At 40.0% G+C, this 20,465-nt stretch overlaps 1 protein-coding gene across 1 annotated transcript in view; it reads left to right on the top strand.

The window, feature by feature from the left end:
• Positions 1-20,465, top strand: part of Dock4 (dedicator of cytokinesis 4) — a gene marked incomplete in the record, with an annotated part of 287,342 nt that overhangs the window by 79,258 nt on the left and 187,619 nt on the right. Inside the window, 2 exon segments of the mRNA XM_013510564.1 lie at positions 1,459-1,543; positions 7,861-8,012. Of these exon segments, the coding sequence (XP_013366018.1) occupies positions 1,459-1,543; positions 7,861-8,012 (237 nt within the window).

The following is a 20,465-nucleotide window of genomic DNA, read 5'->3' as shown; positions in this document are numbered from 1 at the left end:
CTTCCTTTGCTAGATAATCTTTCATTGGCAATGTAGAACTGCCATCCAATGATGCCTTATCCTTCAGTGCAGTGATTCTCTCTTGGGAGGGGACGGGAATGAGAGCAGATCCTACCAGCATCCCTGGGGAGACATAGCAGGAGGGCATGGATATTTTGCAAACAAATCACTGAGCTTGATGTAATTTGAAAGTTAAACTCGAGGAATGGATGTGTGACTTCCTTGAATTTCTCAAACAGTAACATAATTTAGGAAAATGAAGGAAGTGTTTTGGTAACTGATAGATAGCTCCTACTCTCAAGGAAATGACAGTCTCCTCATTTTGAAAACAAATATCTCTCAGGGTGGCTTGGCTTGAAATAAGTGCTGAATTAATAAGTTTTATTTTTGAAACTTTAATGACATTTTGAGAAGAGCATACAACTTCAGGATTCTTTTTTTTTTTTTTTTAAACTAAAGTAAGAACCTGTGGGTCTATAATTGGAAGTCTAATGCCAGAAAGCTTCTGTATTGGAATGATGACTGGAAGGAATGTGGAATAAATTATCCTTGGGGAATTAAGTGTGAGACCTAGAGTGTGGTCATTGAGGGTAGTGTCATAGAGCAAGGGCATTTGGGCCTTAGTCTGCAGCACATTAGAAAAGCATAGTGAAGTCATTGGTGATGAGTATGTTAAGAAGGTGAGGAGTGGTATGGCATTGGGATCAGTGTTGAAGAGTAAGTACCCTAAAGAGGACTATTACTGAGGTCACCAGAGGGCAACTGGCCAGAACAGACCTCTGGCCACATTCCTCTGTCATCAGCAAGGCATTCTAAATAAATTGCTGTGCTTGATCCCCATGAGCTTGGATATCACCTTGCGGTACTTCTTGGCAAGGTAAGCTACGTGTCCACCAACAATACTTCTCACAAGAGACGAAGCCGTTTTTCCACCCCAGACCTAGAACTGTCCTGCTCCAATTTCTGTTCTGTGCTCTGACTGGGTTTCTTTTCCTGTCTAACCCTAGAACCTGCCATGAACGAGGACCTCTAGCATAAGCTGCCCGAGACTTACACTGGATAGGCTATCTTAGTGCCCGGTCAGATCCCAGAGACCAACTTTCCCCTCTCGCAACTCCAGTTTCCAGAACTAAATTATTTCTAGATCTACTTCGTACCCTACTCCAGTGTGGGGGCCTTCTCTGGTGATAGTTTGTGGCATTCATTCCAGCCAGAGCACCAGTAAATCTCCACTGGATTTACCCATCTTTGGCATCTTTTGCTTCTTTTATGCTCAGTGTTCAGCCTAGTAACTTTTCTACCCTCACCGTACTAACAAGTTACACAAGGCAGAGCTGTGGGTGAGAGAAGTGTGGTGGGTGCTGCCTCTACCATGAAGGTGGTGTTGTAAAAGTAATGGCGTTCAGTGCATTCCACAGAGATGACTTTTCTCCCACATTTTTGTAATTTGTTTCCTAGACAACTGGGACTGGACCTGGTGCCCAGGAAAGAGTATGCAATGGTGGATCCCGAGGACATCAGCATTACTGAGCTTTACCGATTGGTAGGTACAAGAAACATTGATTCACAGCCTCACTGCTGATTTTCCAGTTTCCATGGCATTCTTCACCCCTGTTTGCTTTTGTAAGAACAGAGTGTTCCAGGTTCAATTAGAAAAGAATAAAGGGAATTGGGAGCTGAGGTTACCGTGCCCCAAGTATAGACCAAGACATTTTCACTGTCTTGGGGTGACGTGATGTTCTCCACTGGGCTGGGAAGTAAATTCAGAGTTTTAAGATGTTTTGCAAATCTTTGTACTTTTTACCTAGTCTAGTGAAATGCCTACAAGTCACATGTGCCTGTGGCATTTGAAGATAATTTTCTAGCTAATGGTCTCTAGCCATTGTTCACCAATATGTTGTCCTCTTTGCTGCCCCATTGTTGTTAGAACCTTCCCCTGTGGAAAGTGTCTCCTCCTTAACCTTCAACTCCTGCTCTTATACCTGTGGAAAGTGTCTCTTCCTTAGCCTTCAACTCCTGCTGTTATACCCAGCCCCAGTCTATTCCTAAGTGGTAGATACCATTAATAACCCAAAAATATCACCTGTGACTTGAGTTTTGTTTCATTTTTTTATTTTTATTTTTTTTTCTGGTTGTCTGCTAGGTTAAAGTCTAGTATTTTGTATGTGGTATCTAGATTCTTGAGATTTGGTCTCATCTGCCTTGAATCCAGGGGGCTGGGGATATAGCTCAGTGGCATAAGCACTTGCCTGGCAAGCGCAAGGTTGTGAGTTTGATCCCCGGTACTACCAAAAAAAAAAAAAAAAAAGTGATAATCTGCCTTGAATCCAGCTTTGTATTCTTAGATACTTATGTACAATGTACATAACTTCTTAACATTAACTAAGCTCTCTTTACCCTGAAGATGATGGTTAGGAAGTACTTTACCTAAGCATAACTTTATGGCGGTCCCCTTACTACTGTGTCTTATGCTAATGTTCCTGGGAAGAATGCCTATCAGAAATGCAGACTGTCATTTAGAAGATCCTGCGTCTTTTGGGGTAGCATCCCAAGCATCCAGTATACTGAGAGCAGTGGCACATTCTTACCCAGGGCTTTATCCATCTCTGAAAAAGATGGGTAAAAATCATCAGTGAGTCTGGCAGGGCTGTCTTGAATTTTGAGAAGGCAGACACAGTTAATATATTTTTTTTAATAGCCCAGATTGTCTGTATATGTTTTATGCTGTTAGAGGAGCACATTCTGTTTTTGTAGAAGATTCCTTTGTTGCACGTTGAACTTCCCGAGCGCAATGCTGCCTGCTGCATGCCAAGCAGAGTGTCTGGTACACAGCAAGAGGACAGTTAAAGGTGAACGGTGGGAGGAAAGGAGGAAGGAACAAAACAGTAATGTTCCATGTTAAAGTCATCATCACTGCTTTATGGAATTCATGTAACTTGTCTGTCAGTCACATCTTCTGATAGGACATAGCTATAGCTTATTTAACCCATTGAACATTATATTTCGTCAGTTTTAAAAAGATTCGGAATGTTAAACTGCTTCAGTTGTTTTGTTTTCTTTTGTTTCCAGATCTCTCCCTTTGTTAAGCTTCTTCAGCTTGCACACTCCCTCTCCTGCCCTATTGTGAGCACAAGGATCTTTTTTGACTTAATAAACAGTGTTTTTTGAGTTCATTCATAACATTAGAAATAGACCGTGGATTGGCTCCAAACAACGAGAGCAGGCTTTGCCAGCTCTGCAATCTCGGACTTATTATTTAATTTCTCTGATTTCATTTTCTTCATCTTACTGAATGGAGAAATAATCCTTTCTGTGTTTGTTATGATTACATAAGAAGTACACGTAAAATGTCTTTTGTTGACAGATACCTGCAAAACACCTAAATAGACAGTCAGTTTTCTTCCTTTCTCATCTGTGTGAGAGGGGCAATATGATAAGAATAATTGTTAACATGTATGTTAACTCTTAAATTCAAATCTGGCTGTTTTAGTGAAATAAATAATTGAAGCTTAGATATGATAGCAATTTAATTCTTCATATAGAAGTCTAGAAGCAGAAAGTTCGGAGTTGATTTGAGGTTTCATGATGTGAGCAGGGATAGAGGCTCTTACCTTTCTGTTCTGTAGCACACTGATTCCACCGTGAAGCACACCTCAAAGTACAACATAGCTGCGAGAGTGGTGGCCATTACATCTGTGCTTCAGTCACTCTGAAGGGCAGTTTCCTGTGGTTAATTCATTTACTTCGGTGAGCTTTCCTGGAAGTTCTGCACACTCACAATTACATTTCATTGGCAGAGCAGAGGCCTTGCTCCCAGATTCAGCTGGGGATGTCACATACTTGATAAGCAGCTAATAATGTCTGACGCATACCTTTTTTTTTTCTCCAGGTCAGTTTTGTGTGTTCTTGTCAGTTAACATGACATATGGGTGGCATATTGATTTCACCTCTTACGACACTGTTTATTGGTGATGGCTACTGGGAGTGCAGATGGCAGTAAGATCCTAGGCTTTCATCTAGACCCTGGTTTAGTGGGTATTTCAGTGTTTTATAGCTCACGTTCTAGTCCAAACTCATCATTTTTCAGATGAGAAAAATAAAACATTGTGATTTTGCGTGAAAACTTAATTTCTCCTCATTAGCAGTTAAATTTTACTATTTCTAAAGCAAAGGCCCAAGGAGAACCCAGGGCTTGTAAACTTCAGAAGGACATGTTTTATCTTGTAAAGCAGCTTTCTTTTTTGAAGTTCCTGTTGTGTCCTGGCCTTGCAGTAGTCTGATACTCAGTAATCCTAGTCTTTTTTCCTGTGTAGCATGACAGTGATGACTGCATTGATATCACCAGGAGGAGATTGGAGTTATCACCAATCTCTTATTGTTAGGCAGTTTATCATCACTTTTGGATGAGGGGCTAAAATGCTCCAACAGAGGATGTTTTATTTCTTTCTTACCAGAGTCACAAGCGTTTGCATCTTACTAAATTCGTATTTCGTAAAATAAAAAAAGAGTAAAAAAAAGTCTTTGTTTAGGTATTTGCTAGCCTTGTTAGCAGATCTTTCTCACCTAATTATGCTCAGCTAAGCAGTAAAAGTGCTAAACCTCATAGTGTTAACATATGTCCACTTAGAGACTCTGGTGTAGTGCCAAAGGCCAGATCTCAATCCTGCAATAAATAAAGGGTGCTAATTAGCTGGATTTGGGCCTGCAGAATATCTTTAAGAGGAACCTTTTATGGTTTCATAATATCGTGCTATCTCCTTGCTTTGGTGTCCTTCGTGGGTTAGACTAGTGGTTCTCAAATGGAAAATAGTAGTTCTGTGAGGGCATGTTGCCCCTCTCCCCAGGGTACATTTGACATTATCTGAAGACATTTTCTGATTGTCACAACAAGGTTTGGGGTGGGGAGAGGCCAGACAAAGCTGCTAAACATCCTACAAAGCTGGAGGCAGCCTCACAATGAAGATATATTCAGCCCAAACTGTTAGTAGTACTGAGATGGAGGGACGCTGGTGCAAATAGCTCATCTGCTAATGAATGCATTATCTGAGGACTGAAAATTTGTCAGTAAAATAAATCTTTGGGATGCATGTTTCCCACCCAAAGGTCTAGTTAAACTGTAAGCACATGTAGAGTAGCTGGTAGGCACATTTGTAACCATAAATTATTTCCAGATAGATTTTTGCCTCTGTGTTATAACTACCAAATTATAGCTCTTGAAGTGTGAATGTGCCTTTATAATTGTTATTGCAATAATGTTTTCACAGAGATATTTTTAGCAGCTCCCCCAAACAGTGAAGTACCAAGAGACAAGCAAGTAAGCATAACCTACATAATCCAAATCTGTGTCAGACTTGGAAGAATGGTGGCTGGAGCGGGGGAAGAGAGGAGACAGCAATGGCAGACACCAGGCCCCATGTTATAAGTGCAAAGGGCAGAGCCAGACAGGCTTATTACTAGCATCCCATCAGTTCTAAGGCAGTTATTCGAAAGATGCAACAGTACATTTTTCAGTTTGCTGTGATTTGCAGCTCTCTACATATGATCTCGATTAGGGATTCTCAACCCTCATTGCCCATTAGAGTCACCTAGGGAGCTTTTAAAACTACCACCGCCTGCATCCCTATCCCCTAGAAATTCTCATTTAATTGTTCTGGGAGAGGACCTGGGCATAAGTATTTTTTAAAAGCTCTCTTGGTAACTGTAAAGTGCAACCAAGGTTGGGAACCACTGATCTCAATATATTGGATTCTTTGCATGAGTAAGGGAACTAATTTTTTGAATGGGTTCTTAAGTGAATATCATGATTGATGCTGGGAACCTTGCAGTCTATGAAGCAAGAGCAGACAGGTCCTTGAGGTCAGTTCTTTTCATGAGGTTGTTATCTCTGTTTCTGAAGCCCTGGCTTTTGGTGGGCATTTATTTCCTCAGTGTCTTGTGCTGTTATCCTGTATCATATATGCGTGTTGAGCATCTTAAGGAACTCAGAGAGTAAGATATTAATTCTGTGGAGAAGAGAAAAGACTTCTTTGTGAAATAAAGAAATGCAGTTTTATGAATATGTGATGCTTTTCTGCCATAGCAAAAAGAATTTTTAAAACACAAAGCAAATCAACTTTCTTAGAAAACAAGGCAGAATTATGACTTTTTTTCTACAGTTAGAATGGTTTTTTCCGGGAACCTTTTCTAATAATCTGGCCAAAACATACCACACTACCAAGATCTCCTTTTTAAAAACTGCACTTACTCTTCAGATTTACAGAGAGATACCCAGTGCACCTGTTGAGTGCACAGTAATTACAGATGCTTTTAGTTGGTTCTGTTGTGTTAAACTTATACTTTCCAAGTAGTTCAAAGTAAAAACTAAAAGCATGAAAATATTCTGATGACTGTATGCTGTTGGACTTACAGCTGTAAATGGTAAAGATGGTATTTTGTCTTAAAAAGTTGGTCATTCAGTAATTGTAGAGCTCTCCTTAGAAGCTTAAAGAGGTGGCTAATAAAGAAACGGGGTTATGTAAGTTTACCCCCAACAAAGGCTATGGCTCTGTTACCATGAAGTTAAAATCCCTGAATTAATTGTCAAGTGATTCAAAAGAGATGACTTCATGAGCAGTCTTTGATAGGAAGTGGTGATCCTCGGCTTCCTGAGCACCTGCTCTGCCAACACACAGGCCCTGCCATTGTTTTTCCTATCTTCTTATCCTGAATCGGTGCCTCTCAGAGTGTGGTCTCAGCTGGCTGGACTCGGAGCCGTTGGTAACCAGGCTCCGGGTAAGAAGGACAAGTAAGAAATAAGAAACTTTCCTAACATTTTGACATTGTCATGGTATTGCTGTTGTGTTTTATGAAAGTATCATCTCTGAGGGACTAGGGGAGCAGCACCTTGGTTGCTGCTAGCAGTTTGGGGAAGTCATAATTCTTGCTCCGTCTCCTTCTCGGCTGCAGTGTCACATTTCCAGAACGCCATCTGTGTTTGCCTAGATGGAAGTCAAAAGCTCTTTTCCAGACTCTCCAGATAGTATAGCCCTTCCTTGCATGGTGTGTGTGTGTGTGTGTGTATTTCGTGGATGTGTGCTTCCCCTAATAGATCCCGTGAGCTATCTCCATATTTTCTCACCATCGCATTCCCTGTGCTTAGCATGCAGTAGATGCTTAACAGATGGTGAATAGGTTGAATAAGCAACTTTCTCTGTTACTCTAACGCCTGGACCTGTAGGTGATTCCTCTCCTTCAACCCAAGGGAGTTCTCACTCCTGGTCTCCATCCCATGCTTAGTCTCAGAGGACGAGATGAGTGAGTTGGACACAGATGCATATTTCTATTGTGTCTGTCTGCCTATATTGCCACAGCACATGAGATACATTTCCTCGTTTTAGAGACAGAATATCATTTGTTACAGCCTGTCTGCAAAACTATGACAATTTTGCAATTTAGTGTAATTTTCAAAAGAACTTTTAATTATGAGAAATAAGAAGTCATAGCTACATTGTTCAGCTAGCATCAGTGGAAAAATCAGTAAAATAGAGTCTTTTTAAAAAGATGACTGATTAATTCTCATCCTGGGAATTGACAGGAAGCAACAGAATCATTTGAACTTCCTAATGCTACTCTATGAGTCGGGAGCATTGTAGCATTAATAGTTTTAAAAAGTCTTAAGTATCTCTTGGTGATCTACAGACTTCACAGTTTCTTATTATAGATGTTAGAGGAAAAATTGAAAGGTGGATACCAAATCTACAGTGAAAATATTTTAGTGGAGAACATCACGCTCACACTGTCGCTGCCTCGTTTTGTTAGATGCTGTGGTTTTCTTCAGTCCACAGTGATGGTGTTTTTGCTTGGGGTGGGGGTGCCGTGCAGATGGAACATCGACATCGCAAGAAAGACACGCCGGTGCAGGCCAGCAGTCACCACCTCTTCGTCCAGATGAAGAGTCTCATGTGTTCCAACCTGGGAGAGGAGCTGGAGGTCATCTTCTCACTCTTTGACAGTAAAGAGAACAGGCCAATCAGGTAAGCAACCACACCTTAAGGTAGGAATTGAATTTCTTAATATTAGAAGGTGGATATTTGTCATTGGTCCACTTTAAGATACATGATCTTGTGCACATTTATGCATTATACTCACTCTCCTCATTTGTAGAAGTCTTAAGAGTTCCAAAGCTGCCTGCCCTCGAAGGTGAGATGGGCTAATGCATGCCAAGTTCTTTGAAAAGGGCTATGGAATTGTAATAGTCAACAGAATGGAAGTATGGCTTTGGTATTAAGTCTGCTGCTCATGTTAGTTATTGGTATTGATATTGCAAAGAAGACATAGATTCTCTACACACTGAGGTTTGTTTGCCTTTTGAGGTCCATACTTTGTATCTTCTCATTTTTCAGTAAGTAAATTACATTATTCCTAACCAGTCAGGATCAACTGGTAGCAACCGATAGCTAAATACTTTTTTTTTTCTTTTTTCATTTTTTGTTTTTTTCCGGTACCGGGAATCGAACTCACAACCTTGTGCTTGCCAGGCAGGCGCTGTGCTGCTGAGCTAAATCCCCAGCCCCCTAGCTAAACACTTGAAAACCTTCCCATTAGTTTCAGAGATGTGAAATGATGAAAAGCTTTCACATATTTCTTTTTCTGTTTCAATTCTGTGAGTTTTTCTTGTAGTTTTCCCTTGGCAAGCTTTTAATTTTAATTTTGTTTTCTTTCTATGGGGGTGATTGAACCCAGGGTCTCTCAATGCCTGGAAAGTGCTCTACCCCTGAGTTACATCCGCAGCCTCAGTTTTAATTTCTAGGAAAAAACTTAGCAGTGGATGTATTTAGTTATTATCTAACTCAATTTGTGTTGAAACTTTCTAATTTGAAGAAATGATATTTATCTTAAAGTGGAGCATGTCATCTTTTAAAGGATATGTCATCTTTTAAATTAAAAATTTTAGATTTCAACTGAGAACTAGCATTGAATCACTGAAATCAGTTAATGACCCAACTGTACCATGGTTTTTTAAAGATATATACTTCATAAAATACATATTAGCAATTTTTTAAGATTCTGAATCATATATAGTGTTTCGTAAACAAAGTAATTTCAGAGTATTGCTTTTCTGATAACATTGATTTCTTTTTCTATAAAATATAGAAATTTTCCTTTCAATGCATACATTTATAACCGTAATATTTTGGGTGAATTAATTGATGTGGTAGTCACTACTGCAAGTATACTTGTTAATTTCTTGACAGTGGTCTGTGCCAATAGAATTTAGGAGGTAGTATTTTTTGTGCAGTAACTACAGAATTTATGAGGTGTGGAAATAACAATGGTAATCCAGTTTCAAATCTATATGATACACTCCACTGTTGGAGGAAATGAATCAGTGTGTTAAATGACTTTTCCCCCTTCACAAATCAGCACCATTTAAAAGGGAAATTAAAGGCTAGAAAACTGACCCAAGATATAGCTCAGCTCTTACTTTAGAAATGTGAAAGATTATTTAAAGATAACACCCGCTTATCTGTTGAAGTGTTTCTGGTTTATGGATAGTTTAACAAAATCTTTGTAACATTTTATATACTATATATGTTCTCTTTAATGTATTTAACCAACAGTATGGAATGTAATGGGGATATGGTGGTACTTTTTTGCTCAGTAATGTTAGTCTTTGAGAAATGTGAATTTCCCTTGGCCACTAATGCTTTAATTGCATTAACATAAAATTATATGGACTTATGGTTAATATTAGCATCTTTTTGAATTTTATCTTGTTATAAACAATTTCAAGTTTTCTAAAGAGGCACTTTTAGGTGTTGATCTCTAGCATTCCCTTTTTACTTGGTGAAAGCAGGGAAATGATCTAGGTACAGGATTCCCCCAAAAGAATGTCTTTATATAAAGTACCCAAAGTTAAGCTAGGAGCGGGGCCCTTTTCCTGGTCTGTAATGTGCTTGGGCTACTGCCCTTCCTCCCTGCCTCTTCCTTCCTTCCTCCACACCTCTCATGCCGCACCTGATCCCTAGTGGCCGCAGGGCAGTCCAGCCTGCGTGCCTCCTCTGGCTTCTGCTGCCTCACTCTGGCCCTCTGTAGTTCTCACCTGTCACACTCACTGTCCCTCTAAAGGTGTCTGGCAAAAGAATGAATAAGAACCACAGTGTATGCTCACTAGATATTTGGAACAATGGCAGGATTATTTGATTGGCATTTCTGAAGGCTCAGGCCACATAGCATGTGTTCTTTTGGGGGAGTGTTGAAAACCTTGTGAAGAGTGGGTCTGGCTCACACTGCCAGCCAGGCGTGGCAGTGTCCCTGGTGGACAGGCTGAGGATGAGGCAATGGCAAGGATCTTTTTCTTCCTTTTTTTTTTTTTTTTTTTTGAAGTATGTAATGATTACATTTATCGTGGGAGTGTTTATACACGTACATAACACATCTTAATTCTTTCTTCGTACACTTCATCTCCCACTCCTCCCTGCTCCCTCCAACTCTCGTTCCCCTTGCCATTTGCAAAAGCTCTATTTCCATTGTTTCTTTCAGTTCTCTTTTCATCCCCCGTTTTCATCTTCTGTTCCCCTTGCTAATTGAAAAAGTTCTCCAGACTTCCTATTAGCTTTTAATTTGCTCTGTATTTGTATTTTGGGTTTCTCATATAAGAGAAACAATGTGAAATTTAAACTTGTGTCTGATTCTGATTTATTTCACATCCCACTGCGGTCTTCAGGTGAAATGCAGGGATCGTAGGACTGGGCTTGATTGTTTCCTGTGGAGCCAGTCGGACACAGGACCCTGGCTGTCTTACCTCTGTCTTTTCCTTCATCACAGAGCTGTCAACAGTTCTTGCTTTATTCATCCCACCTGGTACAACTCATGCATACGGAGTTTGCCTCACCTCAGAAAAAATCTATTATAAATATAACATGATTTTAGGGCATTGCTGTGTTTCTTCTTATGTGAATGTTTTCAAATCTTTATGTGTTTCTGCTTCTTTTTTCAACTTTTTGTTTTAGAAAATCTTAGACATTAAATAAGTAGACTAACGTAAGGAGCCCTCGTGTACCCTCCACCAACTTCCGCGATTACCAGCTCAGGGCTGATCTTGTCTTAACTATATCCCTTTTCAGTCCTTTTTGCTTAACAGATTGTGGCAAATCTCAGACCTCTTAGTATTTTCTTTTTTTTTTTTTTCTTTTCTTTTGAGACAGTGTCTTGCTATGTTGCTCAGGTTGGCCTTTAACTCACTATGTAGTCCAAACTGACCTTGACTGCATGTCAATCTTCCTGCATCAGCCTCCGAAGTGCCTGTACCTCCAGCTCAAAGTTCAATGCTAAGCAATAAAAGTTAGTGGAAATAGTTGGTATAGTTAAAAGGAGGCTTCTGTTGTTATAACTATAATTTATATGAAACAAAATACAATGTAAATGTGATCTTTATGGCAGTGTCCTGACCATTAATGGTGGGAAATTACCTTGTCCCAGTGCAGGTGGAGGAACCAACGTGGAGGGCCTGTGGAGGAATGCAAAGGAAATGAAGATGTTTATTCTTCTCATCAGGCACATAACTAATTGGGGGGGAACCCCCCAAAACAAATAAAAACTCCTGTAAGAAGCAGGCAGCCAGCATTTGTGGAACATTAACCCCCTGAATTCCAAGGGCTTTACGTACTTCGTAGGTGAGAAGGCAGGGTCCAGACAGTTGGGTCATGCGCCTAATCTTACATAAGCATGAAAGGCAGAACAGAGCCGCAAGCCCTGCTGTCTGGCCCCAAAGCCTGCTCTCTTCACCCCAACTCTGTTGTAATTGCTTATTGCAATTACTCTCTGAGAGCTTCGATACTTGTCTGAAAACTTCCATACCTGAACACGACTTTATTGGACTAATGAATGCTTGAAAGCTGCTAGCCTTAATAAGAAAGGATTACAAATCACTCATAGTGACAATACTCAAACTAGTAAATGGGATCAGAAGTATGGTAATCCATGCTATAGAAATTGGTATTTGAAATTAAGTCCTTCTGAAAATATTTTAAGCAAAGTTGCATCAGCTCTTACTATAGACCAGTGATCAGAGGTCTTAGATTTGGTACTTAGATTTAGCAAGTATCAACTACAAAAGGACCATTATGTGAAAATACCCGCCTTCTAGCTCACTCAGTAACATTGGGAAACGTGTATTAACTCCTCAGTATCAGGAGACATTTTCCAGAAAATAAACATCCTTAGAAGAAAAAGAACAAGCTGGGCGTAGTGCACCACTGTAATCCCAGCACTCAGGGAGGCTAAGGCAGGAGGATTGCTATGAGTTCAAGGCCCACCTGGGCTACAAAGTGAGTTTAAGGGCAGCCTGAACTGCATAGTGAAACCCTGTCCCAAAAAGGCAAAACAGCAACAACCAAAAAAAAGAAAGAAAGAAAGAAAAAGAACAAAAACTTAAATCATTGAAGCTCAACCATATTTAGAAAGCTTGTTAATTTTATCTGAAAATGATTACTAATATTAGGCCTCCATTGCGTGTTATGGACTCCTGCGGCAGGACAGATCCAGGCACATCTGACAGCGTCCTGATGATGTATACCTAGCCCACAGCTCTGTCCTAACTTACCTTCCTCAGCTGTTTGTGTAACAGCACCAGCCCAGAGCACCCTGAAGGTGCCACGGGTTGGACTCAACAATCATCAGAAACAACACCTTTTTAATTATTTGAAGTTTCTACAATCTTGATTTGGTTTAGCTCTATAAAAGGCAGTTATTAGTTTAAAAAAATGAGTTTACCAAATTAAGTTCCACATGTGTGGAATGTATTTGGAGAGTATTCATCTGACTGAAAGTTTGATTTGCCCAGTTCAGCTTGGTAAGGCAAAGAGAATCAGTTCTTGATGTCACCTATAATTTTATTATATTCATTTAGTAAGTATAATGGTTGCCATATGACAAGCTCTGTTTTAATCTGTTCTAAAAATATTAACTTATGTAGCTCTTGTGACTCTGCTATGAAGTAAACACTACAAATATTTACATTTTAATAGGTGGGGAAACCAAGGCACGCAGATGAATACCTAGCCCCATGCTGGTGTGTGGTGGAGGGCTGGTATTTTAATGAGGTACTCTGCTGAGGAATCTTCCACTACCTTCCACCCATTCTTATTATCTATAATGTTGGTGATATGTTATATTCTTCTTATTCACCAGTATGTCATAAAGGAAGTGTGTAGGGTTTGTTCTCTTCAGAAACTTGTGTAGGAGAGATTTGAACTCATTAAGAATCACAGGAAGGATCCAGTACTGAGGAGGAGGCCACACCCGGAGAGAAGGAAGTCATTGATGATTGCGGGTCCCTTAGGAGAGGAGGGTCTGGAAACAGACTTGAGCTCACAGATGGGGAGATTAGCCACGGGCTGTAGGAAGGAAGAAAGGAAAGGGTGTGGATGTGGACTAACTGGGCAAGAGGATTGGGAATAGGAATTTTTATTATATTGAGAAATCAAAATACTTAGCATTACACGTTACAGTTCTCCTTCAGCGTGTATTTAAAACTGCCTCTTGCCCTACATGGTAGTAGAAATAGTCGTGGTGTTTGTGTTTTTCTGTAGGCTCTATGGCTCTCGATGCGTATATTAATGTGTATCTCTCCTTGACAGGTGTCAGTTAATCATCAACAGACTGTAAATTACATGGGCCAGTGAAAATGACATAGTTCGGTGGCTGACTTCCTCTGTTATAAGTTTCATTACATTGTTTATTGGCGTATTCTAAGGCTTCATTAATTAAAGTTGTGAGTTTGTCTTGGGACTAATTCATTACTTTCGATCAAGAACACGTTTCACAGGACTTGAGTGCCACCATTTGGTACTCAGCGTACCATAGCAAGCGTGCAAGTTGCTGGCAGGGGCTTGTATCTGAGAAATTAACAGCAGAATGGCACTTCTGGAAAAGTAGTATCCTGGTAATTAAATAACGATAAAGTTCACTTTCTTCTGATGGCTTATTCATATACTTTTCTGAAGTTAGGGGTTTTTTTCCCCTGCTATCATACAGTTAAGCCTTCATTTTCCTTGAAATGATTCATTTCCATATAAACTTTATAATGCCTCTAAGTGTCTTTTATTCAGTATATCATTCCAGTTCTACATTTAAGGAAAGGATGAGTGGTAAGTATATTTTGTGAGGCACAGAATTTTTAAAAATATGGACTCCTATTGAACAATATGTGTGAATTTCTGTCCATCAACGAAAAAAGTACCTTCCTATGGTTTTGTACATTTTATATCTAAGTGAGCCAGGCATGGTGGTGCATGCCTGTAATCCCAGCACTCGGGAGGCTGAGGCAGGAGGATCCTAGTGAGTTTGAGGCCAGCCTGGGCTACAAAGTGAGCTCAAGGCCAGCCTGAACTGCATAGCAAGACCCTGTCTCAGAAAGACCCCACCCCTCCAAAAAAAACCTAAGTGGCCACACTCTGAAGTTAGATGTCCTGGGTTGAAATCCTGGCCGCACCATGGAGTAGCATTATCAGTTTGACAAGGTAGTTCATATCTTTTCTGGCTGTTCACTCATCTGTTAAGAGGGATAATATTTGTACATTACCTGTGGAATTACTTGAGTGTTTGAGCGTTACCTTCTTAGTGTAATGCTTGATATCTGGTTATTGGTCAGTAAATCTTAGCTGTAGTATGGAGGATTTTAAAAGACCAGAGGAGGAAGTATACTTTGACATCACTGGGAATATGTGGTAGCTGCTCTTGAATCCTTAGGAAATCATATATTCCAAGGAACTGTGGATTTTTTCAGGTGCATGACATTACCGTTACGTGAAGTTTAGAGAGACCTACTCGTTCACAGGTAGTGAGCTAGTGGAATTACAGATAAGACTTGCTGTGAACTACTTCATCGATAGAGAAGGAGAGGCAGCATGGCACAGTTGAATTCTTGCTGGTTCCCTGTGACAAGTTTTTGGTTCTTGGTTTAACTTGGAGTGTACGCAGTTAGCAGATAACTTGCTCAACATAACTTAATGTTTTCCACTTGTGGTCAGTAAAACAAAGAAGGCAGCATTTTTTTTTCTAGTTTTTTTTGTTTTTAAAGAAGACCAGGTTATTGTTTTGGTCTACTCCCTAGCCCCAGAGGTGGCCTGGATTCCGTTCTACCTAGAACAACATATATGGGTTCACATAAGCTGAAAATAATATCTTTCATAATATATTTGACAGAGTGTAAGGGGAATGCTTTCCTGATGATCACAAACATAATAATAAGGCCTTTAAAGCTTAAGCTTTGATTCACATACAAAGCAAACTGGATGGTTTTAGAAGATCAATAAGGATGCTGTGCTTGAGGGAAAATACTGTCTAGTTTAAGCAAAATCTTGGGTCTGTGGAAGAATCCTCTTGGGAACTCGAAACCTTCATCGTCCCCCAAATGAGGAAATTCCAGATGTAAGAACGTATATTTGCTCGGACTGCTTACTTCTTCCTTTTCTCACTCATTACCCGCATGCATACGAGTAACTGTTGTGTGCCCGCGGTAGGGTGCCCAACCGGAGACCCAGAGTTGAACCTTACAGCAAACGGCAGAGGAATCCGGGACCCAAGTGGAGGCATCTGCTTTGAAAAGTGGAAGGACATGTATTTTGTCAGTGTGGGAGTTAGGGGAAGTGAGATGGGTATAAAATGTTGAGGTAGAGCAGAAGGAATTTGGGTTTGTGGCCTCAGGGTTTTGAAAGTAAAGTACAAAACAGGATCAGCTGTTGTTGGACAGCAAAGAGAGAACTAAAGGGAATTTAGGTCTGAAAGTGAGTTGCAGGCAGAAGGGAAGCAAACTCTGAGCAAGAGTGTGATGGGGACCCAGCAGTGCCACTACTGAGTGTGTACTCAGAGAAAATGAGATCGGTCTGATTAAGAACCATCTGCACACCCGTGTTCATTGAGCACTGTCCACCGCATATGGATGGGTAAAGAAAATAGGACTGTATGCACAATGGAATGCTACTCAGCCTTTGTAAAGAAAGAGATCCTGAGACGTACAACATGGGCGAATGTGGAGGACGTTATACATGAGACAAGCCAAACTGAGAACGACAGACCTCACATGATCTCCCCTGTATGTGGAATGTAAAACTGTTGATCTCAAAAAAGTAGAGAAAGTGTGATGGTTCCCGTAGGGTTGGGAAGGGAGACATAGGGAGATGTTGGTCAAAGTGTACAGAACTTGTTAGATATAAGTAAGCTCAAGAGATGTATTATACAACAAGGTGATTATAATTAGTAATCTATAATATTCTTGAAAATGGCTCAGCGAGTATTTTAGGTGTTTTCACTGCACACACACAGGTAAGAATGTGGTTTGAGTTAGCTAGTCCACAGTGTACCATACATATTTCTCAAAGCATCGTGTTGTGTAAGTATATATAATCTTGTTTTTTCAATTCAAAATAGTTAAAAGATAAATTCTTTTTAAAAAGCCTGATACAAAGCAAGTTACTGATGAAAATAAAATAGCTGGACGCGTGGGGGACCCACCAACAAGCGACTGCTGACATCGGCAGTGAGTCCTGGTTCCCAGGTTGGCTTTTGCCAGGAGTCCCCAGAAAAGAAGGGTCAAAAGCAGGAGACAGGATTGCAAAAACATGAGAAAGGCGGTGAGGAGACGCTCAGAAATCATCATCCAATAGTTTTCCTCAGAGGCTGGCAGGATCTGAGAGCTTTTTCATTTCGAAAGAAAATGAAAGAACTTGACCTTCTTTTCAAAAGACTCAGTTTTGGGGAAAATTTTTCAAACATGTATGGAAGGGAGCTGTCAGAGAGAATAATTATTTGGCCCAGACCCAGAATAAATGCTCATATTTTTGTGTGTACATTGTAGTACATAACACAGTTAACAGTGCAGATATGGTTTTTAATTCTCTGTGCACTGTGCTGGCATTTCTCATTTCATACATCATTTACAGCTTACCACAGCACGATCACACAGATCAGCATCTCTATTTTACATAAAATAAGGAACACTTATTGTTGTAAATGTTGAAAGATTGTGGGCATAGATCTCATTTTGCAGTCCTGTTATAAAATGAACTAAAAAGTGTAAACTCTTCAGACCAAAGTAGCAGCAATATTGGACAAAGTTCTACTGACCAGACATGCCAGGAGCACAACCCCGAGAACAAAAATAGATGGAGAAGGCCTTCAGAGACCCTCCTTGAATTGTGGCAATATCAGCCACCGCACACAGCCCGGAGCACTTCCTGCTGTGTCTAGACGCGCTGGCACAGATTCCGCTGTGGGTGTCTGCCTGTCCGTGACCCACGGCGACCTTCCCCTGGGCTTCTTATTGAAAAGCACGACTGCCTCCCACCCTCCCTCCTCTCCATCTCGCAGGTGCACGAAAATTAGAGTCATTGTCACTTCAGAGTTAATCAGATTTGTGGTTTACTCCCGCTATGCTCACACTTCTGTGTCACATAAAAAAAAAAAAAAAAAAAAAAGCAACAACATGTAATTGCTTTAGAGCTGTGGTGATGTCTTTATATTAGGAGAGATCCTGTAGAAATCAGCTAGGAGGAAGATCTAAATGAAAACCAACAGGCAAAGAAGCCAACAAGCTTTATTCATATGGAGAACACCCAAGGTAGCACTGACCCACTCTTTTTCTCTAAAGCATTCTCAAAGCCATACAATGCCAAATATTTTTGAAATTACAAATTGCAGTATTATAGTAATGAGTGACTAGAAATTCAGAGTTGCAGAAAACCAAAAGCCCACAGAGTAGGTAGCCTCAGCCTTGACTTTCTAGTTCCTGTTCGCTCTAAGCACTTACTTGAGTGACTGGGTCACTTTGTACTTAAGTAGTGAAGTATTTTAGAAGGTGATTGGAAAACCTTTTGGTACATGTTCCTGTGTTTTAAAAGATAACCAGATTGACGTTTTCTATTCTTTCTTTCTTCTTTTTTTTTTTTTTTTTTTTTTTTTCCTTCTAGAATTCTGGTCAGCTCTTACTCTAATCCTGTGATTGCTGCCTGTAGGGAATTCAGAATAATTTAGTTTTGTAAGTTCTCTGCAGGGAAAGCCATCATCACACATAGCAACCACCGTGCCAGGACTTCTTCGGCATTCAGTGCCATCTACGTTGTAGGATGATTCAGCATTGACAAAGAAATTATTAATGATGTGGCTGTGCCCTCTCATCGTCTTTATGTTCTCAGCTCCTTGCAGAGTGCTTGATACAGGGTGGGGGATGCTGGTTAAAGGAAGCTTTCAAGCTGTTGAGGGGAAGCATTAAGAGATCACACCATTAGTGTCTTAACCTTTGCTATCATCCTTCTGCTCCAGGGGGGCTGTGCTTCTTAATAAGGGAGGGAAGTCAAGGTGCTGAGTGTGTCAGAAACATTTGTAGAGTTACTTCATGTTCCATGCTGTGAATCAGAACTGTGTTCTCACACCTGTCTCTTGGGAACCATCCTTTGCAAACACTGTCATGCTAAGGAAGAAAAAGTACATAAAACTTGCCAGGTAAATGTATACACATCCTCCACTGAGTATTTCCATTTGAAGATTTTGGATTACAAGCTAAACAGAGACGGCACCTTCTTTTCCCTCCAGTTAAGCGTCATAAATTTCATGCCCTTGCTGTAGAAGCAGTGCGTTTCGTTCAGTCATTCTTTCATTGAGCAGGTGATTGTTGCTGTCACCCTTCTGCAGGCTCCCAGACCTCTGGGGGAGATGTCACTGAGTCAGAGAGGAGAAACGTTCATCCCCAGAGGATTGTACATTCTGCCCGTGTTGAAAATGTAGAAGAATGCTTTTAAAGTGAGAGTTTCTATGCTATCCCCTTGTCTGGTATCCAGCGTGTAATTTTTATGTTGAGGAAGTATATTGTGTATAAAGTAATGATTCCTAACCTTTCCTCTTCCTCAGTTCATTTTAAGTTCCCCTTTTCAATTTGCTGAAACTGTAGACCTCAGCAGAAAACAGTGCCCTGTCCTCATACATGTGAGCATTTTCCTGTCAGTACAGAGCCTTGGTAGCACCTGGTTAAAAAGGCACCTGACCTTCAGAGTGTGTAGGTACATATGTCATATGATGAATTAATGTTGTTTAATGGCAATTTGGATAGGCTTCCGTTTTTAAATTGTAATGAATATGAAGGATCTATCCATCGGCTATTATGTCTCAGCAAGCTGTTGAAAAGGAAATTTGGTTTTAATTTGTTTTCTTTAAAATAGAGTATCTTTTTGAGATAATAAATGCATGAAAGATTTATTATATCCAGTGTTTTTGCAGGGCTTAGACTATGTGGATTTTTCTTACGTATTTTGTTTTTTATTTAAGGTTGCTTTATCTTTTAAAAAAATGCATACTTCAATGCAGAGTACTCAAAAAGGGCTTGGATTTACTTCATTTTCAACATTTCTTATTAAACATGCTCTTCTAACAAAGAGACATTGTTAGAAAAGTGAGAATAATTACCATGTATAGATCAGAGTGATTCCCTTCTTACTAAATGTCAGCTATATAGTGTTTACAATGGTCAGCTTATGTAAATTTGTGGGCCTTGAAGACTAAGGCACTCTGCCTACATGCAGGGCTTCTTTTGCTGGTCTCTATTTCTATTGACCTAGATCCTATCAATGCCTGCTTCTAGCAGCTTCTCTGACAAACTTTTTTTGCAGTTAAATTCTTTTTTTTTTGGTTTTTCTCCGGTACCGGGAACCGAACTCACGACCTTGCGCTTGCCAGGCAGGCGCTTTTGCCGCTGAGCTAAATCCCCAGCCCCTTGCAGTTAAATTCTTAAGTGCTTCTCTGGAGAGGAACCCCAGCAAGTAATCTTTCTAAGTCATTTAGTTAGTTATGTAGTATTTCTCTTTCTAAGGATTTTATTGGAAGTTACCTTTGAGATTTGTAGAGTCCCAAATGTTCTGAATTTAGAGTCACTGTGATCTTTCTTAAAACAATAATCAAAATCCTTCCTTTAATTCATTAGTCAGTTAGCTTGGTAATAGCTCTGGCAACAAGAAACATCAATTGATATGCACATCTTCTATTTATAATTTTAAGGGAATGTTGCATTCCTTTTTCCATGGAGTTTTACCTTCCTAAAATATTTTGTTTCAGATATCTTTATTCTCTGCAAAATAAATAATAGTAATGGTAGGAAATGGTTTAAAATCATCCTGGGTAGGAAGAAAGAATTGATTTGATATTCAAAATAGGCAGCAGACATGGCTGTCATTTAAAAGCTTGTCTCCTTTCATGTGATTCAGCTGAGCACGTCCTCCACTGTCCTATCCGAGCCCTCTTATCATTTGTAGCTCAGTCCTGCAGCAACACAGAAGTACTCATGAAACGAATCTGGGCTTGGATGTTAATAGTAAGAAAAGAAAACACAGTCTGTTTCCTCCTTAGATAAACTATTATGGAAACACTGGTATCCAGGGTCTTCCTCTTTCCATTTCCCTTTAATCAAAAGAGTTTATGACCCTAATCTGGCTTTAGTT

Source organism: Chinchilla lanigera, unplaced genomic scaffold, assembly GCF_000276665.1.
Source record: "Chinchilla lanigera isolate Chin_1 unplaced genomic scaffold, ChiLan1.0 scaffold00009, whole genome shotgun sequence".
NCBI classification, from domain to species: domain Eukaryota; kingdom Metazoa; phylum Chordata; class Mammalia; order Rodentia; family Chinchillidae; genus Chinchilla; species Chinchilla lanigera.
This window is presented reverse-complemented; position numbering and strand designations above follow the sequence as displayed.